This window comes from Bactrocera dorsalis, chromosome 1 (genome assembly GCF_023373825.1).
Source record: "Bactrocera dorsalis isolate Fly_Bdor chromosome 1, ASM2337382v1, whole genome shotgun sequence".
NCBI classification, from domain to species: domain Eukaryota; kingdom Metazoa; phylum Arthropoda; class Insecta; order Diptera; family Tephritidae; genus Bactrocera; species Bactrocera dorsalis.
This window is the reverse complement of record NC_064303.1, coordinates 75,835,311-75,858,656: the sequence shown is the minus strand read 5'-3', so window position 1 is coordinate 75,858,656 and position 23,346 is coordinate 75,835,311. Positions and strand designations below refer to the sequence as shown.

Genomic DNA, 23,346 nt, shown 5'->3' with positions numbered 1-23,346 from the left:
ATGAACTCCAATGAACATACACAATGGCATAAAGCAATGGATTCAGAAATAAATAGCTTAAATAAAAATAATACTTGGCAAATGATTAAAGAAAAGTAATAATGATTATAAAGCTAGATTAGTTGTAAGAGGATTTCAGCAAAATGAATTCATTGAAAATACTTATTCTCCGGTAGGAAAAATGCAAACCTTAAAAATTTTATTGCCATACAGTTGTAAACAAAACTTATTTGTGGAACAGATGGATGCAGAGACAGCGTTTTTAAATGCTCATGTAAACTCAGAAGTTTATATAAATCAACCGGAAGGTTATGAAACTGATGGCAACAAAGTGTACAAATTGGTCTCAAAGAAAGCCCTAGAGTATGGTATGACTGTTTTGATAAATTTATAAAAATACTTAATTTTGTTAGAAGTAACTATGACTGCTGTTTGTTTGTTAAGAGAGCAAGCAAAGATCCAATATATATGTATATTAATATTCGTAGATGATCTTTTAATTTGTTGCAAAAATGAAAATAAAACAAAAGAGGTAAAGTCTAGTTTGATGAAAAGATTTGCGATGAAAGACTTGTGAAAAATTAAAAACTATATTGGCATAGATATTGATTATAGTGATAATAAAAGTGTAATAACTTTAAACCAAACAGAATATATTGAATCGTTGGCTGCAAAAAACTAAATTATATGATACTCCAATGGAAACAAATTTAAAACTAGAACAAGCTACAGAAGTAGATAAAGGTATTAAGTACAGGAACATCATAGGAGAATTATTATATACATATTGTTACAAAAAGTAGTATTAAGTTGTATTTGTATTGCTATATGCATCCCCTTATTATGAACAATACTTGTAGGTATATGGAATAGCATTTGTCTTGTTGTAGACAACTGGCGCCGCGGCTGTCTGCTTGTCGAAACAATAGACATCTGGCGCCGCACTGTCTGCTTGTCTACTTCAACAATTGCTGAGTCTGGCGCCGCGGCTGTCTGCTTGCGTCTGGCGCCGTATAGCATTATGTTCTGGTAATTTCCAGACGCAATATTCTAGAAGGACACGTCGGCATCAGCGAGAAGTGCGTGGCTATATAAGCCGTGGCAGCGCCAACGTAATCAATCAGTGCTAAGAGTAAACTGCTATAGTGTAGACGAGTTGTGAAATAAAGAGTTGTTGAATTAAATTAAACAGTGTTGATTTTATTTGTCAATCCAGAGATACGAACCTAACAAAGTAAACTAGCAAGCAGTAAATTCGTAACAATTGGTGTCAGAAGTGGGATTGTCAAATAATCCAAATTCAAGATGGTTAAATTCGGAGAATTGAGAATTCAGCAATTAAAAAAGGAATTGGAGGAGCGTAATTTGCCGATAAGCGGGCAAAAGGCGGATCTGCAGGCACGATTACGTGAAGCAATGGAAGCGGATGGAATTAATGTGGACGAGTTCGAATTTGTTGGGCCAGAAACTTCTACAAAGGTAGAAGAAAAAGTAGAAGAACAACGAACATCATCGAGTGTGGACATGAACATGCTGTTAGTGGCTATTAAGCAAATGGCAGAAAATGCAGTGCAAACAGAAAATCGTCTGGCACAGCAAATGACGCAAATAGCTGAAAACACATCACAGTTAGAGTCTCGCCTGGTACAACAGATTACAGAAAATAATACACAAGTGCAAGAGAAATTTTCAAAATTTGAAGACGAATTAAGCACTTTAAAAAATGACGAAGAAAATTTAAAATCAGAAGTTCTTCAATTAAGTAATCGTGTGCGAGAACTGCAACTACATGGCCCTGCACCATCAACAAATAATCAAAGATTGAAGGCACCCACATTCGACGGAAGTATTCCATTTCAAATTTTCAAACTTCAGTTTGAAAATACAGCAATGGCCAATAACTGGAACGCAGCGGACAAAGTGGCGTCCTTGTTTGTATCATTGAAAGGACCTGCGGCAGAAATCCTTCAGACTATTCCAGACTGTGAACGGGACAACTATGAGGCATTGATGAGTGCGATAGAAAGACGATATGGTAGTGAGCACCGGAAACAAATATACCAGATCGAACTGCAAAATAGGGGTCAGAAGATGAACGAGTCATTGCAAGAGTTTGCAACTGAAATAGAACGACTGGCTCATTTGGCAAATGCTGATGCACCTGTGGATTACATTGAGAGGGTAAAAATTCAATGTTTCATAAATGGAATTCGTGATGTGGACACCAAACGCGCCACATATGCATTGCCAAAAAGAACGTTTGCTGAAACGGTTTCGCACGCAAACACACAAAGTACAAAGGGTTGAAATGGAACAACCGGCGCTGATGGAAGAAATATTGAAGACTCTGAAGACAATTGCTCCACCGCGAGTAAATACAACAGGAAGATGTTTCAACTGTGGAAAAGCGGGTCACTTTGCCCGAAATTGCAATATAAAAGTAAACCCATCAAAACGGAAACAACCAACAGATAACGAGGACGGAGCATCCACATCTCACAAGTCGTTAAACTAAAACGGAACAGTTCAAAGGGGCGTGAGCTGGTTCCCACAACTATTTTCCCAACCATCTCGATATCACAAATAGGTCGCCATGGCAACAATCTTACTATCAACGGCATCGTAAATGGACGACTGTCAACGCATACTTTGGATACTGGTGCCACACATTCAATTATCCGACCGGATGTGGTAAGAGGAACGGTTAAACCATTAGTCGGTTGCAAGCTTCGAACGGCCACCGGGGAGGAAGCAGCTGTCGCGGGAAAAGTGTCTTGCAAAGTGATGATTGGTACTCTGGAAGTTAATCACACCTTCATCGTAGCAGAAATCACTGATGAAATTATAATGGGAGTAGATTTCATGATTGATCACGGGGTTACTTTGGATTTAAACAAGCAAATGCTGTTTTGCCAGAACATGGAGATGCCTATAAACACCGGATATGTGACCAACGTTGAAAGTAAGAGGGTGATTGTTGATGATAATCAGAGTATTCCACCAAAATCTGCGGCGATTGTATGGGCTAAAGTGAATGGAGGAGGTGGGACTGAAGAGTTGTGGATTGTGGAACCAACAAAAATAGATACACCCATATTGGTAGGAAGAACGCTTGTGAAAACTAGAGAAGACGCCACCATTCCGGTCAGAGTAGTGAATGAATTCAACACGCCTATAAGTCTGAAGAAAGGAGCGGTAATTGGACAGTGCCAGAATATAAGTGCAATAGCACGATGCGAACGGTCACAACAGAAGCCTACTATTGAGCCACAGCAGATAAGTCCTACACTCCTAAATAATTTGCTGAACGAACTGCATGGAAATGAAAAATTAAAAGCAGAAAAACTATTACAAAAATACGCATCCATATTTGCAAACGAAGGAAACACAGGAAGAACCGGCATTGTCAAACATCGCATAAATACTGGAGACGCTAAACCAATCCGAAAAGCTCCGCGTAGGGTTCCACTAGCAAAACGTGAGGATGCTAACAAAATTATTGAAGACATGCACAAAAACGGTGTAATCGAACCTTCAATAAGTCCATGGAGCTCACCTATCGTCTTAGTTAAAAAGAAAGTTGGTAGCACCCGTTTCTGCGTAGATGATAGGAAGTTGAATGATGTCACAAAGAAAGACAGTTATCCTCTACCAAGAATCGACGATACATTAGACACATTGTCTGGAGCGAAATGGTTTGGTGAAAAGACCGCTTTCAGTATGGGCGACGGGTTATGGGAATTCTCTGTGATGCCATTTGGGTTATGTAATGCGCCTGCAACGTTCGAGCGACTGATGGAACATGTCTTAAAAGGACTCAACTGGAAGACATGTTTGGTGTATCTTGATGACATTATCATGATGGGAAAAAGTTTTGATGATCATCTGAAAAATCTAGAGGAAGTCTTTCAGCGAATAGCATCAGCCGAATTACGCTTGAATCCCAAAAAGTGTTCATTATGGAAGAAGCAGGTCACATATCTCGGACATAAAGTGTCAACTGAGGGGATTCACACCGAGGAGGGAAAAATAAAAGCAGTCAAAGATTGGCCTCGACCCACCAACATACATGAACTCCGCAGCTTCCTCGGCTTATGCACGTATTACCGCCGTTTTGTACCTGGATTTGCGAACGTGGCTAGAAGTTTACATGATTTAACAAAGAAGAATCGCCCGTTTGTATGGCAGTTGGAACAAGAAAAAGCGTTTGAGCAGCTTAAAGAACTACTTTGTACGGCGCCGATGTTAGCTTATCCAATACCTGAAAAGAAATTCATCCTGGATACAGATGCGAGCGCTTATGGAATTGGAGGTGTCCTGTCTCAGCTCATCGACGGACAAGAAAGAGTAATTGGGTATTACAGCAGAGTGCTCGGGAAACCAGAGAAAAACTACTGTGTGACGCGAAAAGAACTACTAGCTGTGGTGGAGGGTGTAAAACATTTCCACAAGTATTTGTATGGACAACGATTCTTGCTGAGGACTGATCATGCAGCATTAAAATGGTTATTACAGTTTAAAAATTAGGAAGGCCAAATTGCACGATGGATCGAAAGATTACAGAATTACGACTTCGAAACAGAACACCGAAAGGGGATTCACCACAAAAATGCGGATGCATTATCACGTCGCCCTTGTCCACTGAAATGTAAACATTGCTCCAAATCAGAAGGAAAAGAAGGTATAATCGACGTGCGATTACTGAATATAGAACCTGAAGATGATTGGACTCCTCACCGCATCAGAATCAATCAGCTGGAGGACCCTGATCTTGCAAAGCTGATAACAGCCAAAGAAAATGGGGTACGACCACCAAAGGAACAAATAAGTAACGAGAGTCCAACGGCAAAAGCATATTGGGCCCAATGGAACAGCATAAACCTCGTTAATGGATACCTTCATCGTACCTGGGAAAGCGAAGATGGCAAACAGTCTCGTCTGCTGATCATAGTACCGAAGTCCATGATCCCGAAAGTATTGAAAGAATATCACAATGGACCTAGTGGAGGGCACCTTGGAATTACAAAAACTATAGAGAAGATTAAACAACGGTTCTACTGGATCGGTTGTCGAGATTCCATAGCAGAATGGATAAGTAATTGCGTAGAGTGCATGGCAGCTAAAGGTCCTAAAGCCAAAAGTCGCGGTAGGCTGCAACAGTACAACGTGGGATCACCATTTGAACGAGTCGCAATGGATGTTGCAGGTCCGTTCCTAACCAGTACGGCCGGAAACAAATATCTACTGGTTGTCATGGACTATTTCAGTAAATGGCCAGAAGTATATGCCTTACCAAACCAAGAAGCGAAGACAGTAGCCGAAGCGTTTGTAGAAAATTGGATAACAAAGTTCGGAGTGCCCGTCGAATTACACTCAGATCAAGGCAGGAATTTCGAATCTTCCATTTTCCAAGAAGTCTGTACATTATTGGGCATCCACAAGACACGGACAACAGCGTTACACCCACAATCAGATGGAATGGTGGAGAGATTCAACCGAACGCTCGAAGAACATCTGCGGAAAGTGCATCCAGATGTTCCTGCTGGCGTATCGTTCAGCGAAGCACGAGACAACTGGTTACACGCCGGCAAAGATTATTTTCGGATCTGATCTGCGACTCGCTGCTGATCTTAAGTTTGGAACGAATCCTACAGCTGTAAGAAATGATGGAGATTATTGTTCTGCCTTAAAGGAAGAAATGAATGAATTGCATCTAATGGTAAGACAGCACACGCATCTGATGAGCAATAAGATGAAGGTGATCTGGTCCTGTTGTACAATCCACTTCGAAAGAAAGGCTTGTCCCCGAAATTGCAGACGGCCTGGGAAGGACCCTATATGGTGATGAAACGACTTAATGACGTGGTATACCGCATACAAAGAAATGGAAAAGCACGATGTAAAATGAAAGTAGTACATTTGGAGAGGCTCGCCCCATTTGGTTCAAGAGGATTTGTGCCTAATCGGGACAATTCGCAGCGCCAACGTAATCAATCAGTGCTAAGAGTAAACTGCTATAGTGTTGACGAGTTGTGAAATAAAGAGTTGTTGAATTAAATTAAACAGTGTTGATTTTATTTGTCAATCCAGAGATACGAACCTAACAAAGTAAACTAGCAAGCAGTAAATTCGTAACAATATAAGCACAGGCACACGACCAAATGTAGCATATATAGCGGGATTCTGTAACCAGTCTCTAGTCTCTATTTGAGACATTTTGAGGCAAAGTCTCAATTTGAGACTAGTTACTATTCACCAAACAGTCTCTAGCGTTAGTCTCAAAATATTGAGACCTGGTAGTTAGCCCGTCACAAAACTAAAAAGAGCTCTTGTCTGCCATTTTGAATATACTGAATAGAGATCATCATAGATATTAAATGATTGTCGTATTTTTATATTTTGTAAGCAACTCAAACACGAAAAAGTTAAAAATAAATTAATTTTACATAAATTTCGTAAATATTATGAAACAAAGTCAACATATATTTTCATTTTTATTGATAACTATGTTTTTTGACGATGTTATAGAAAATTTAATATTTGTTATCGACATATTTATTTTCATTCAAGTGTAAAAGCATCTCTGAATGATGAAATGTAATAGATTTTGTGACTGTCACTTACAGAATAGCAAAATCGTCTCAAGTCTCAAAAATTGTCTCTAACTCAAAATCTCAAATTTAGAGACTTGAGACTGTCTCACGTTACAGAATCGCACGGATAGTGTCAATTATTTCAGTAGATACCAAAGTAGTTATAACCAAACTCATTACAAATATGCAATGAGAATCTTAAAATATTTGCATAAGACCAAAGATCTAAAGTTAACATGCTATGATATTGCGGATACTGAAATATTGGATTGCATGTTAGATTCTGACTCTCCTGCGTAGACAGAAAATCTACAACTGGTTTAATTATAAGATTTTTTGGAAATTGAATTTATTGGAAATCTCGCAATTTAATTTATTGGAAATATCTAAATGTTCAACTTTTGCAGAATACACTGCTATGTCAGAGGCAGTGACAGAGGTACTTTTCATTCGAAACATACTAAGTGAATCATTTAATATGAAATTTTGTGATCCAATTAAATTGTATGAAGATAACACAGGTGCAATTGCAATTGCTAAGTATGGCAACTTCACCAAAAATTCAAAGCACATTGAAGTGCAGTATCATTATATAAATGAGAACTATGAAAAGAAAATTATAGAGATTATTAAAATTTATACAAAATTAAATTCAGCAGACATGTTAACTAAAAGTTTATTTCTAAAAAACAGATCAGATCTTAGACTGATTTAGTTATAAAAATAGTTATAATATCAAAGTTAAGATTTATTTGATTTCATAAAAAAAAATAAACAAAAAAAAGTAAAAATAATAAAAAAAACAACAAACAAGAAAATTCATTAGCTTATAAGGCTACATTTAAGTTTATATAATATGAGATTATAAATTTAAGGAGGCGTGTTGTAAATATTATAATCTTATATGAATGAACATGATGGGTATATGAAAAGCGCCATCTATGATTGTCAAGCAAAATATAACTATCTGTCAAAATTACAAATACACACTCACTCTGCAAAAAGATTCTAGGTGTGAAATAATAAGAAGAACACATGGCTCTAATAAAAAGCAAAGAAATAGAATAAATTAAATTGTATTTTATTATATAAAAATCACCATTTCAACGGGTTTGGGCCTCGTGTATAGTACCACGAACGTCCAATTTATTTTTGTCTCTTCAGACCATATTACCTTGAAAATAAAAAAAAGGTGCGTGGAGTCTCTACGCGCGGAAGAAGTTATACTTCTTAGTGATATTCAGAAGAAAAATGCGAAACAATCATACAAACATAAGTATATTGCTGTGTCGTTTGCACATTTGTCTGTATGTTTGCGAAAGCAAATGTTCTACAAAAGCATATTTCTATACTTAAACAAAATTATTGGAACCATCGTATGTTTCTTACATGCATAACTAAACCATACTTAAGTCAGCGCAACTTAAGTGTCAATGGTCGTGTTGGTGGTAAGCGCTTGGAAAGTCAAGATGCTACCACAGGTTCAAATCTCGACAGAATAAATTTTTAATTTTTTGCTTTTAACATCGTATACTATAAGTAAACAAAATAAATATTTTGTTATATAGTGTACTGTACCATGCAAGCCTAAGAATGCTCAGGAATGCAGGTACACAATTTGGCAAACGCATCACGCCACTTTACCGCTACTCACTAAAAGAGCGCCAAATTAATATTACGGATATTAATGACGCTACTAGCACGCCACTAACAATATGCGTCGCTGCCGACGTCTCGCTCTGCCGGCGCTTAGAATGTTAAGTTGGTGATAGCATAAGCTTAGATTTAAGTATCACTTTTAATTCGGCTGTCCTTTAAGCTGGTTGGACATCGCTCCAACAAACTTAAACATTAAAAAAGTATTTTTGTACAGTTTTTGTCAAAACGTGTTAAAATAAAAAAATAAAATAAAACTTAAAAGTTTTTAACTGGCGCCCAACGTGGGGCCCCTAAAAGGGGCAATAACTGGCCCCTAAGAGGGGTATTTAAAAGTTAACTGGCTCCTAGAGGTGTACTTAAAAGTATTTAACTGGAGGCCTTTCACCAGGAGCCCAGCACCAGGAGCCCCCACATCAGGGGAAATAACTGGCCCCACCATCAGGGATATGGCCCTTAAGAGGTGTACGTAAAAGTATTTAACTGGAGCCCTTTAACCAGGAGCCCCACCATCAGGGGAACCCCTGATAAAAGAAGTCTGCAGCGCAATTTTTTTCAATCAACTTAGCCGAATTAATCGTCCATCTGATCTCTTACCCATTCATGAGGAAGAGAAGCGTGCGAGAAAGTGGCCATCGGGGGAACCTTAGTAATGACGAAAAGGATTAAACGGGATACTTCTTCCAGTCATGCACGTTTGTAAGATGTTAGTTTTTAGAATTATAATTTCGATTTCTAATTATCTAAATCAATTAACTAAACAAGTGAAAAGTGTAAAAAAGAATGTTATATTTTATCAATAACGAAAAATTTAAAAAAAAAGTTGTTCATTACACAAAAAGTGTATTTAAAGGTGTATCCCTAGTCGAACACAAAAAAATAATATAATGAAAATTAAAAATGAGATAAAACTCAATTATGACTAAAAACAGTCGAACACAAAAAATTAATATGATAAAAATTAAAAATGAGGAAAACTCAATTATGACTAAAAATAGTCGAACACAAAAAATTAATATAATGAGAATTAAAAATGAGATAAAACTCAGTTATCGCTAAAAATAGTCGAACACAAAAAATTAAAAATGAGGAAAACTCAATTATGACTAAAAATAGTCGAACACAAAAAATTAATATAATGAGAATTAAAAATGAGATAAAACTCAGTTATCGCTAAAAATAGTCGAACACAAAAAATTAATATAATAAAAATTAAAAATGAGGAAAAACTCAATTATGACTTAAAATAGTCGAACACAAAAAAATAATATAATGAAAATTAAAAATGAGATAAAACTCAATTGTGACTAAAAATAGTCGAACACAAAAAATTAATATCATAAAATTTAAAAATGAGGAAAAACTCAATTATGACTAAAAATAATCGAACACAAAAAATTAATATCATAAAATTTAAAAATGAGGAAAAACTCAATTGTGACTAAAAATAGTCGAACACAAAAAATTAATATCATAAAATTTAAAAATGAGGAAAAACTCAATTATGACTTAAAATAGTCGAACACAAAAAAATAATATAATGAAAATTAAAAATGAGATAAAACTCAATTGTGACTAAAAATAGTCGAACACAAAAAATTAATATGATAAAAATTAAAAATGAGATAAAACTCAATTATGACTAAAAATAATCGAACACAAAAAATTAATATCATAAAATTTAAAAATGAGGAAAAACTCAATTATGACTTAAAATAGTCGAACACAAAAAAATAATATAATGAAAATTAAAAATGAGATAAAACTCAATTGTGACTAAAAATAGTCGAACACAAAAAATTAATATGATAAAAATTAAAAATGAGGAAAACTCAATTATGACTAAAAATAGTCGAACACAAAAAAATTAACATAATGAATATTAAAAATGAGATAAAACTCAGTTATCGCTAAAAATAGTCGAACACAAAAAATTAATAAAATAAAAATTAAAAATGAGGAAAAACTCAATTATCACTAAAAATAGTCGAACACAAAAAATTAATAAAATAAAAATTAAAAATGAGGAAAAACTCAATTATCACTAAAAATAGTCGAACACAAAAAAATTAATATAATGAAAATTAAAAATGAGTAAAACTCAATTATGACTAAACATAGTCGAACAAAAAAAATTATTATAATGAAAATTAAAAATGAGGAAAAACTCAATTATCACTAAAAATAGCCGAACACAAAAAAATTAATATAATGAAAATTAAAAATGAGATAAAACTCAATTATGACTAAAAATAGCCGAACACAAAAAAATAATAAAATAAAAATTAAAAATGAGGAAAAACTCAATTATCACTAAAAATAGTCGAACACAAAAAAAAATTAATATAATGAAAATTAAAAATGAGATAAAACTCAATTATCACTAAAAATAGTCGAACACAAAAAAATTAATATAATGAAAATTAAAAATGAGATAAAACTCAATTATGACTAAAAATAGTCGAATACAAAAAATTAATATAATGAAAATTAAAAATGAGATAAAACTCAATTATCACTAAAAATAGTCGAACACAAAAAATTAATAAAATAAAAATTAAAAATGAGGAAAAACTCAATTATCACTAAAAATAGTCGAACACAAAAAAATTAATATAATGAAAATTAAAAATGAGTAAAACTCAATTATGACTAAACATAGTCGAACACAAAAAATTAATATAATGAAAATTAAAAATGAGATAAAACTCAATTATGACTCAAAATAGTCGAACACAAAAAAATAATATAATGAAAATTAAAAATGAGATAAAACTCAGTTATCACAAAAAATAGTCGAACACAAAAAATTAATATAATAAAAATTAAAAATGAGGAAAAACTCAATTATGACTAAAAATAGTCGAACACAAAAAATCAATATAATGAAAATTAAAAATGAGATAAAACTCAATTATGACTAAAAATAGTCGAACACAAAAAAGTAATACAATAAAAATTAAAAATGAGGTAAAACTCAGTTATCACTACAAATTCAAAAAAAAAAAAAATAGAGAGAAAAAAAAGATCCTATTCCTATATACCGTTTCCCAAACAAAAAATGAAGGTAAATAAATAATAATGTAAAAAATTTTAAATTTTTGTACATTAGAAATAAAATGTTTATCTAAAAGTAAAAATTAAAATATTTAAAAATGAAATTGTAAAAAGAAAAAATTACTGCATACACTTATGTTATTAACTCAGCCAAGGCCAATATTATAATTTAAGAATCACTTGTAAGAACGAAAACAAATTGTAAACTTTTTTTCCAATATTTAAATATGAATGTGAAATTGTAAAAATTAAAAGCAATTGTAAACCCTTTTTCTGACCTTTAAAGCAACAAATCATGTAAAATATGTACATAGTTAAGAAATACACCACTTAGTTACGCAAAGGCGAAAAAACAGTACCTATCATCAGCCTATGGAATCAAGCCAATCGTCAATGAATATGATACCAGTGCCAAAGATGCCACTACATACATATGTATGTATGTCGCTCAATGAAACATTTAATAAATAAATGCTTACGGTACGAAAGAGGACTCTAGAGCTCAGCCATAGTACCCATTACATTGAAGTCTCCCAGTTCTCCAAATACAAATTTACAATAACTTGGCTGTCGAACGCGGACGTTCGAAATTAAGAAGGGAGGAGTTAACAAAATAAATATTTTGTTATATATTGTACTGTACCATGCAAGCCTAAGAATACCGGCACACAATTTGGCAAACGCATCACGCCACTTTACCGCTACTCACTAAAAGAGCGCCAAACTAATATTACGGATATTAATGACGCTACTAGCACGCCACTAACAATATGCGTCGCTGCCGACGTCTCGCTCTGCCGGCGCTTAGAATGTTAAGTTGGTGATAGCATAAGATTAGATTTAAGCTTTACTTTTAATTCGGCTGTCCTTTAAGTTGGTTGGACATCGCTCCAACAAACTTAAGCATTAAAGAAGTATTTTTGTACAGTTTTTGTCAAAACGTGTTAAAATAAAAAAATAAAATAAAGCTTAAAAGTTTTTAACTTATACAAATAAATATTTTTCATACTAATAGAAATTAAATTTATCACAGCAATATACATAATAACACATGTGAATATGTCACCAACCAAAAATTGAAACATTGTTCTACAAAAACAACAACAGCATAAACATGGCAACATTGTGTTGTTGGTAGAAAAGCCGAGCTGTGGCGAAAGAAACGATCGCCGATTGTCACCGCTTCCCTTGCTACTGGAACATCTTCGCAGACAAGCTTGCGATAGATTCATATTGAGCAAGGTTGCGCAACCTGAATCTATCGCATCCTTTTCCGAATTCGTATAAGAAGTATAACTTCAAAAAATAAAGTAAATATTTTTATAATAAAAAAATTTGTTTTACACTTACTGTATCCCAATTTTGTTCAGTCCAATGGCCATGTCTTGCAACAAAAATGTCTTTTTGTCAACATAGGTTTTCTAATGATATTTAGCACTTTAGGAGCTGCCGGAGGGTTTTTCTAATTTTTCGAAGTGATCAATTGGGCGAAATGGCGGCATAGTTGATCGTTAATTTTTCTGGACCGACCACCTTTGTTGTTGGACGTGGTTTTCAAATTTTTTTTTTTTTCTAACCTATACACGGTCACATGGCTTACTTTGCATTTTGCTGCTACTTTACACACAGTTTACTCCTCCTTTCATAATTTTAAAATTTTCTGCTTATTTTCTGGTTGCATTGTCATGTTTGTAACAAGGCAGTTCAATTATCACTTAACCCTCAAAAGTAAAAAAAGTGGTGAGCTCGCCATAAGCCGCGTGAAGATTCTAACCACTCTTCCCCTCAAACGTACGTATACATGTGATCATACATCTCTTTTGCGCTCATTCAGCAGTGTCATATAAAAAAAGTATATTTGTCCTGCTCTAATAACCCCAATCGACAGCTGATGCAGGGTTACATTTTCTCTTTCCTAATTTAAAATATTTTTAAAATTCTAAACATTTTAAATTTAAATTTTTCTATTTTTCTTTATTAATAAACATTTTTTACAGAATTACAAATATGTACATATGTTCAATACAAAAATTATTAATATCTGAAAATAATGATTAATTATATAAAATAATAATAATAATTGAAAGAAAAGATTAATATTATCTGAAAAAACAACAAAATATATTAAATACAAATAGAATTGACTCTGTCATATGAAGCAGGAAGCGTAAGCTACTTTCAGGGCAATGAAGGGATGCGCAATATTTAGGCGCTATGTCCTTGCAGAATCAGTTCAAACAGTGACCTTGACAGGATCAGAACTTGCTGTGCTATAATAATAAAGTGAAGTTATTGTGTTGTAGTATTAAAAAGTGTAAAGTTTTAGATTGTGGAATCATCTACGAACGAAATCCCCGACATCAGAAGTGGGATCGGCTAATCCTCCGAGCCGATATGTAAAAAGTGATTATATTGTTTATTTAAAATATTGTTAGGTTACAATTAAAAAGAACAAATGGATTGAAATTAATTTAACTGGAAAAATATACTAACCGCTGCGCCAACTGTATTCGACAACTGTGTTCACCAACTGTAATCACCGACTCTCGCTACGCCTTGAGATGTGAAGTTGGTTGCTGCTTGCCAGCATCACGCAGGGTGTTGCCAACATTACATTCGGTCATCCTGCTCGTCATCTGTCTCAGATGACAAATCTTCATCTACCTCAAAATGTGCCCAAAGCTTCATATTATCAACACTAGTTGATGTAACCTTGGGTCCCATAAAATCTGCTGCTTTTTCGACAGAGTACTTCCCATTGCGTTTGATTTCGATGACTCTATAAGGTCCATTAAATTTGTTTGATAACTTTTTATTTGAAAATTGAGTTACTTTTATTGCGACTAAATCTCCTTTTTGGTATTCTGTACTGCGTTTTCGTTTTTGTCAAAGTTTCTTTTATACGCTTCTTGAGCTTTCTGAATATTTGCTCTGCATTCTTCTCTCATTGTTCGACGATCTTCTTGGAATACCTCCAACAATTCTTCTTGGAGTAGTCTTATAATGTCACTAGACATTTCGCTTTTCATCTTTACTCTAAACATAATTTCGTATGGTGTAAATTTTGTTGACGAGTGAACGTGCGCGTTTATAGCTTTTTGTACCATAGCTGCATACTGGTACCACTTCGCTGGATCATTAACCGACAACTTAGACAACATAGAAAGAATTACTCTATTGACTCTTTCGATTTGTCCATTGCCTCTAGGAACGCCTGTTGTTATTTTTATATGCTCAATTTTATTTTCGTTACAAAATTCTTTAAATAAATTTATCGCTGATAATACGTTGCGGGTTTCCAAAAATGTTGACCCAAATGCTTTATTACCTCTTGAGTGTCTGTTGTTTTGGTCGGAAATAACCAAACGAATTTAGAAAAACCATCAACTATTGCAAAAATATACTTATAGTTTTTCGACGTAGAATCTAAGATACCCAAATGATCGACATGGATAGTTGCCAGTGGGTAGTCACCCTTATCTATGCAATGCAAAAATTCTTCTTGCTTTCCTGCTTTGCGATTGTGTACTATGCACTCAACGCAGTTTGATATGTGCTGCTTCACCTTCTTTTCTAAATGTGCTATGAAAAAATCTTGCTGGATCGCATGCATCGTTTTCTGCGAGTTCATATGACCAAAGTTGTGTACGTTTCGTATAATTTCTTTCTCCATATTTCTCGGTACAACCAATAGCTCTTGACCCTTCCATTGTTTATACAAAACTCCGTTTTTCATGACGTAATCTGCGTATGGTTTATCGTCGAGAATTGCAGTTATTGCTTTTAAATGCTCATCATTTTGTTGCGCTTTTTGTATTTGTACTTGTATCTGCGATGTAACAACCATAACCGGATAACGACTTAAGCTGTCAACGTGCTTCATTCTCTCTCCGGATCGATGTTCAATATTAAAGTGGAAATCTTGTAGATACATAAGCCACTGAACCACTTCTCGGGGTACATCTTTTTTCGTGGCAGTCTGCTTAAACGCCGAACAATCGGTAACTAAGTCAAATTGAGTTCCTATTAAATAGTGACGCAACCTCTTCGTTGCCAAGTACGCAGCTTTGACTTCGAGAAAGTAACTATGAAACTTTTCTTCTTGAGGTGAGGTCTTTCGACTCCAATAAAATACGGGATGCCACTTCCCTCCATGTTCTTGTACTAATGTCGCACCAAACCCATACTTCGACGCATCTACATGAAGTTGAGTTTTACCATTTTGCTTAAAAATATTCAAAACAGGCTCTTGTGTAAGAGCTGACTTCAAATTAAGTATTGCTTGTTGCTGTGATGGACCAATCTGAAATTCTGCTTCTTTCTTCAGTAAATGTGTTAATGGCCTAGCTATTATGGCATAATTTTGAACAAATTTCCTAAAATATCCCGTCAAACCTAAAAAAGCTTGGACGCCTCTGATATTTTTAGGTACAACAAAATTTCTGACAGCTTTAATTTTATCTCTTCCAGGCCATACACTACCATTATGAATTTCATGACCCAAAAAACTAATTTTCTCTTTTAGGAACTTGCATTTGGACCATTTAATTTCCAAACCGAAACTTTGCGCTTTCTGCAGAACCATTTTTACATTCTTCAAACATTCGTCCGCTGTCTGACCAAAAACAACAATATCGTCTACATATAACTCCATGATACCGTCGTTTATCATCTGCCGAAAAATATAGTTTACGTACCGTATGAACACTGCTGGCGAGTTACAGAATCCAAACGGTGCCTTGGCAAATTCAAATAAACCTTCTCTGGTTACAAATGCTGTATATTTCTGACTACTTTCTTCAATTGGTACGTGAAAGAACCCGTTTTTGAGGTCCATAACCGTAAAGAATTTCGCTGATTGCATCTTCTCTAACACTTCGTCGATGATTGGAACAGGAAAACGATCTTTTAATACAGCAGCATTTAATTTACGATAGTCTATGCAAACACGATAACTTCCATCTTTTTTCTTTGCAAGAACAACTTTACTGGCTATATTTGCGTTGGATTCATGAACTATACCAAGTTTTAACCACTCGTTTACTTGACTCTTGACAACGTCACGCTCTGCTGCAGATAATCGGGTCAGAGTTTCATTGAAATTAATAAAATCGTCTTTTGGTATTATTTTCAGCTGAATAGGATGTTCAATCGGATTAACTACAGGATTGTATTCATTAATTAATTTATTAACATCATTTCTATATTGAGGCGGAACATCAATTTTTGGCACCTTTTCTATAATATTGTATACGCATTTTAATTCGACATCTTCTTGTACATTTGTCTTATCGGAGAAAAAATATCCCTTAGCATTAAACTCTAATTGGAAACGTTGAATGAAATCATACCCCACAATAACTTCGTTGTTTATTTTATGATCAGCTACGACAAGAAATGTATGTTCAGTTTTAATATTATCAACTTCAATTTCTAATGATAACGAACCTTTCGCCGCAATCGCAATATTTCCCAAACAATACAATTTCGCAAAACTTTTTTGTAGGCTGTGATTGCCAAAATTTTTTTCATAAACACATTGCTGCATAAGTGACACATCTGCACCTGTGTCTATTAAACACGAGATGTACTTGTTGCTAATTCGCATTCGCTTACTTCATTTATCACTTGTTAGCATGTTCACCGTTCTCTTCTGATATTCACAATTTTTTGCGATGTGGCCATTGCCATTGCATTTAAAGCATTTTGTTTCTTCTTTACATTCTGCACGTATGTGTGTAGATGAGCCACAATTGAAACAATGTCTACTTACTGCGCGATTTTCGCCCATTGTCTTTAACATTTTGCGCAAGCTTCGTGTAGTTTCTTTTTTGTACTGCGCCGCTGCTGCTCTGCTTGTAACTCATTTGCTGTATAATCCCGAAACGCTCTTTTAGTTCTTTAAATGTTTTAGAACTATACAATGGATATTTCAGATCGTCACGCACCTTTATTCCGTCCACAATGTAGCGAATAACTACTTCGTCTTCTATCGACCCAAGTGCTGCCAGCTTCCTCATTTGCAGAATATATTCGTAAAAGTTCTCGTCGTTCTTCTTTTGCCTATGCATTAACTTCTGATGTATGTCAGCACTGTTGAACTTTATGTCGAATTCCTCTTTGAGCGCTTCGCACAAAGAATCGAAGTTCGAAACACTCACTGTTTCTAGGAACAGTTTTGCCGTTCCTCTCATTTTAATCCTCGCGTTTACATATTTTTGCTTTTCGGTAAGCTCATAAGCATCGGCATTCTCGTTGAAATTTTCCAACCACTTTCCAATTGGAATTGTCACGCCATCATATTCCGGAACAATTTTTTTGAATTGGTCGACTGACACGTTTTTGCCTGAGTTCAGCATTTTCAATAACTCTACCAGATCACTTGAATTTATTCCATTACCACACACGTTCGATTTCTGACTTTCGACTTTTTCCTCTGTTTTCTCCATTTCGATCAACTTTAATGAAAATGTGTTCTCTGTATCAACTTTTACTAACTCTGGATCAACTTTTTCAGCTTCAAATAGATTTTTTTCTGCAACTTCCTTCTTCTTTTTGCTCGATCTGCATACGGGCATCATTTTTACAACTTATCCGTTCAAAAGCTGAGAGGTTCAACGGTTGAGCTTGAGCGGTTTTTAGGTTGAGCCCCCATGTAAAAAGTGATTATATTGTTTATTTAAAATATTGTTAGGTTACAATTAAAAAGAATAAATGGATTGAAATTAATTTAACTGGAAAAATATACTATCCGCTGCGCCAACTGTATTCGAAAACTGTGTTCACCAACTGTAATCACCGACTCTCGCTACGCCTTGAGATGTGAAGTTGGTTGCTGCTTGCCAGCATCACGCAAGGTGTTGCCAAAATTACAGATATTCATGCCAGATCCTCGTAGCGCTAGAAGCACAGCACCGGAATTTAATAGGCACAATTAAGTCCATGCAGATACCAAGACCGGTAGCAGACGCATAGCCTATCCACGCTGCTTTTCTAAAGTGCAATGCTGATTGTGCTGGAGCGGATGCCTCTACATGGTGTACAATGGTGGACCAGGTTTTTGATGAAATTAATAGATGCGTATCACCATGGTTGTCCCATATGTTTCCCGCGCATAAGTGGAAAACCAAAGTCTTGCAAGAAGTCGCAGTGTAGCGTTGACACATATGGCTCAAACTGTACAAAATGTAACAAGCTGCAATGAGCTACAACAACTGCAGGCCTACGCCTGCCAGCGTATGCAGGCTTATAAGAAGTGTAATACGGAAGACGATGCAACTGGTCCAGAGAGGAAGAAGTTCAAATTTCACCAATGCTGAAAGATTAGCTATAAAATTGCCGAATGCCGTAGACGATTGGAAAGGGGGAACAACGCAAAAGGAAATATTCCGAATGCCGTAGTCGATTGGTGTTTTAATCACTACCCGCTTCACATACCACTTGCTACTTTGTTTATTTTGAAATAAAAAAAAACCTCCGGTTTCACCACTTGTTTTGTATATTTTTTAACAATATAAATTGAACACTCGACTTGTGTGTGTTTTAACAATATAATTAATGCTTGATTTGTGTGTTTTTTAACTTCAATGTACATTTATTAGTGATGGATGGATAGAAATGCAGCGATGCGTAGCGGTGGCGGAAAAGCGACGTAGATTCAAAGGCGGACGAATATATATATATCGGAGTGGTATGGTGTGTATTACGTTGTTAGTGATGGGTGTAGGTGTGGTGTGGAGCAGACGACTAAAGCTCATTTAGCCATCCCGGCCCCCCTAGGCGAATATTTCAGCATAGAATTCTTTGAATGTGCTGGAGTGTGGTTACGACGCTGCTGAGGCCTTAGGTGCGGGGCGGACGCGGTCTTTGTTGCTGGCGCCGTATTTGACGGCACCGTGCATCCCTTAAAGATGACGCATTGTGACAACTGGTGGGATCGACGACATATAGGGCATCGAAGGCGCTGTAGGTCTGCTATTAGCGTGGGTGTTGACGGCAATGTTACCGTTCCACTGCGATGCGCTGTTGGTGTGATGGTTCGGGGCGCCGCAACTGGGGCAGCCGCTTTGCGTGGCACATTGACAGACGATGGTGTCGGGGCTGCTGGCGTGTCTGCATCTATATTGGCAATATATATATATATATATTTTATATTCGGTTTATCGGTTTTCGTTTCGCGGTTATCGGCGGTCGGAAAGAAGCATAGTTTGACGCGCGGTCTTGTTAGCTTTCCTGATTGCGTACGGAGATCGACTACGTGAATATGACCGTCGGAGCCGCTTTTCTATGCGACCCAGCCGCCGTTCGGTAGGTGGCAGGCAATCGTCATTAATCAGGACACAATCTCCAACTTTTGGCGCATTTTATGTATTTTTCCATCGGTACCTCTTGTGGAGGTCCTTTATATAGTCTTCTTTCCATCAGCTACTGAAGTTATGATGGACAATTTTAATAGGTGCTCCTTTAGGAAAATGCCCTTGAGTTAGGGCTGTGAAGTGGGAGGGATCTTGCGAGAGTGCCGTGAGTGGCCGTGAGTTGAGAACGGTTTCGATTTTAGCTAATAATGTCGTAAATTCTTCATAATTTAATTTATAGCTGCCGGCTAGCTTCTTGAAATGAGATTTGAAGTTTTACAGCTGATTCCCATAAACCACCCATATGAGGAGCGCTTGGAGGTATAAATTGCCAATTGATATCTTGAGGATCATACTTTTGTACGATATCGGGGGATACTTGTTTTAAGAAATCCACAAACTGTTTTTCTGTGCTCGTTGGGCTCCTATGAAGGTTTTGCCATTATCGCTCATGATTTTGGATGGTAAGCACCGTCGAGCGACGAAGCGAGCAAATGCCGCGAGAAAAGCCTCCGTCGTCAGACTAGTACACAGCTCAAGGTGTACTGCCTTTGTCGTGAAACATACAAAGACAGCCACATAGCCTTTCATGAGAGTGGGAGCTCTTACCTTCGACGCCTTTATTTGAAAAGGTCCAGCAAAATCGACACCTGGCAAAGCGAAATTGCAGCGTTCAGGTGGAAGTGCTGCCATAATCGCTTTTTTTGCTTATGTATAGTGCAGATCTTGCACATGAAAATGCATTTCTTGATCTTGGGGTTAAGACGGGGAATATAATACCCTTGGCATACCATATGTTGCATGAGGCGCTGTTCGGCGTGCAACATTAATATATGGGTGTAATTCAGGAATAATGTGGCAAAAGGAGACTTCTCTGGTTTTATGATAGAGTGGCGTTCTTTGCAAGATAGACTTGAATTAGCGAGCCGACCATTGGCACGAAACAGACCTTTCGTATCTAAAGGGTTTAGATCTAAGAGTGAGCTCTTATTATCAATCGGCTTCGACTCTCTGAGTAATGATATGTCGCGACTGAAGTACCGCGGTTGGGTTGATGCGAAAAGCGCGACCTTTGCTTTTTTTAAGTCCTGGTCCATAGATATAATTTGCATTTTGCCATGTTCATGTGGGTCTGCAGCATGAAAACCAGCTCCGCTAGTAACAGAGCGCTACAGAGTTCAAGTCGTGGTAGACTTATCGTTTTTAGAGGTGCGACTTTTACTTCTGCCGCTAGTAGGTGGCTTGTGGTTGCGGTGTCGGTTTGTGTGCGCACATAGATCGTGGCACAATATGCCTTTTCCGAGGCATCGCAGAAGCCGTGTAGTTCCACTTTGTATTCGGGTGAATAGTTTACCCACCGTGGATTTTGTATCTGCGAGGTGATAGACGGAAGACACGTCTCCAGTGTTTTAGATGTGCGTGCGCTCCGAGGTCCTAACATCGACTCGGACCACTATATTGTTGCAGCCAAAATTCGCACCCGCCTCTGTGCAGCAAAAAACGCACGCCAACAAACACAAGGAAGGCTCGACGTCGAGAACAACAGACAGCCGAACGATTTTCTGCTCGGCTTGCACTCCTGCTCTCTGGGAGCACTCGTCACCAACTCGGTATAAGGGAACTGTGGGACGGCATTTCAAACTCCTTACGTACAGCTGCAACCGAAACCATTGGTTTTCGGAAAGTGCAAAAGAACAGCTGGTACGACGAGGAGTGCCATGTCGCAGCGGAGAGAAAACAGGCTGCCTACCTCACAACGTTACGATCGACCACAACACGTGCGGGATGGGATAGATATCTAGAGTTGAAGAGGGAAGCGAGACGCATTTGTAGACAGAAAAAGAAAGAGGCCGAAATGTTTAAGTACGAAGAGCTTGATAAGCTGGCCAACAGGGGTAATGCTCGAAAATTCTACGAAAAGATGCGGCGACTTACAGAAGGTTTCAAGACCGGAGCATACTCTTGTAGAACCTCCAAAGGTGATCTAGTCACCGATGCCCAGAGCATACTTAAATTATGGAGAGAACACTTCTCCAGGCCGCTGAATGGCAGCGAACGAACAACGCCAGGAGAAGGCGAACCCGATTCCTCAATCGATGACGATGGAGCAGACGTTCCATTGCCCGGCCATGAAGAAGTTCGAATAGCATTTACCCGCCTGAAGAACAACAAAGCGGCGGGGCCGATGGATTGCCGGCCGAGCTATTCAAACACGGCGGCAAAGAACTGATAAAGAGCATGTATCAGCTTCTTTGCAAAAATATGGTCGGACGAAAGCATGTCCAACGATTGGAATTTAAGTGTGCTATGCCCAATTCATAAAAAAGGAGATCCCACAATCTGCGCCAACTACCGTGGGATAAGCCTCCTCAACATCGCGTACAAGGTTCTATCGAGCGTTGTGAAAGATTAAATCCCACCGTCAACAAACTGATTGGACCTTATCAGTGTGGCTTTAGACCTGGAAAATCAACAACGGACCAGATATTCACCATGCGCCAAATTTTGGAAAAGACCCGTGACCCGCTGCCTCTATGCCGCGATATCTGAATTTGATATCCACGCAAAACTAATACGGCTGTGTAAACAGACATTGAGCAACACGAAAAGCTCCGTCAGAATCGGGAAGGACCTCTCCGAGCCGTTCGATACCAAACGAGGTTTCAGACAAGGCGACTCCCTATCGTGCGACTTTTTCAACCTGCTGCTGGAGAAAATTATTCGAGCTGCTGACTGCGACTTAATCGAGTAGGTACAATCTTTTATAAGAGTGTACAGCTGCTGGCGTATGCCGATGGTATTGGCATCATCGGCCTAAACACCCGCGCCGTTAGTTCTGCTTTCTCCAGACTGAACAAGGAAGCAAAGCAAATGCGTCTGCCAGAGAACGAGGGCAAGACGAAATATCTCCTGTCATCAAACAAACAGTCGTCGCACTCGCGACTTGGCTCTCACGTCACTGTTCACAGTCATAACACTGAAGTTGTAGATAATTTCGTCTATTTAGGAACCAGCATTAACACCATCAACAATGTCAGCCTGGAAATCCAACGTAGGATTACTCTTGCCAACAGGTGCTACTTCGGACTGAGTAGGCAATTGAAAAGTAAAGTCCTCTCTCAACGAACAAAAGCCAAACTCTATAAGTTGTTCACAGTACTAGCGCGAATTTCAAGGTAGACAGACGTATATGCTAATTGCATTCTGCCCTACATCGCTACATACAAAAACCGGTTTTCGCTAACTAACAAGTGATAAACAATCGCAAGTGATAAACAAACGCTCAACCAAAAGGGAAAAGAAAATAAAACAACAAAAGCAATACACGTAAAACAGACATACAATATGCCTGACCCACCTCACATTTGGAGGAGAAACCCTCCAAATTTAGATGAATCCAAATTCCTAACCATAACTAGAACGGACAATGAATCTTTTAATGGACTATCTCCATTTATCATTAAAAAAATAATAGACTACACATGTGATGGTGAAGTGGAAAGCTGCAAAAAGACACGCGCGGGCACATTGTTAGTAAAAACAAAAAATACGACTCAAGCAAACAAACTACTTAAACTTACCTCAATGCATAACAATATTTCAGTTAGTGTCTCATTACACAAAACACTAAATGTAAGCAAAGGAGTAATTTACTGCAACGATTTACGCGGAATAAACGAAGCAGA

The 23,346-nt window shown here is 37.0% G+C and overlaps 2 protein-coding genes across 2 annotated transcripts in view; one reads left to right on the top strand and one right to left on the bottom strand.

Annotated features, from left to right (window-relative positions):
- LOC125776748 (uncharacterized) overlaps window positions 1–23,346 on the bottom strand; it is a 251,208-nt gene that overhangs the window by 14,268 nt on the left and 213,594 nt on the right. The gene's annotated exons all lie outside the window — the stretch shown is intronic.
- Window positions 904–23,346, top strand: part of LOC125777008 (putative leucine-rich repeat-containing protein DDB_G0290503) — a 71,022-nt gene continuing 48,579 nt past the window's right edge. The window contains exon 1 of the mRNA XM_049450746.1: window positions 904–1,479. Within this exon, the coding sequence (XP_049306703.1) occupies window positions 1,306–1,479 (174 nt within the window). The 5' untranslated portion in view covers window positions 904–1,305. The remainder of the gene's footprint in view (window positions 1,480–23,346) is intronic.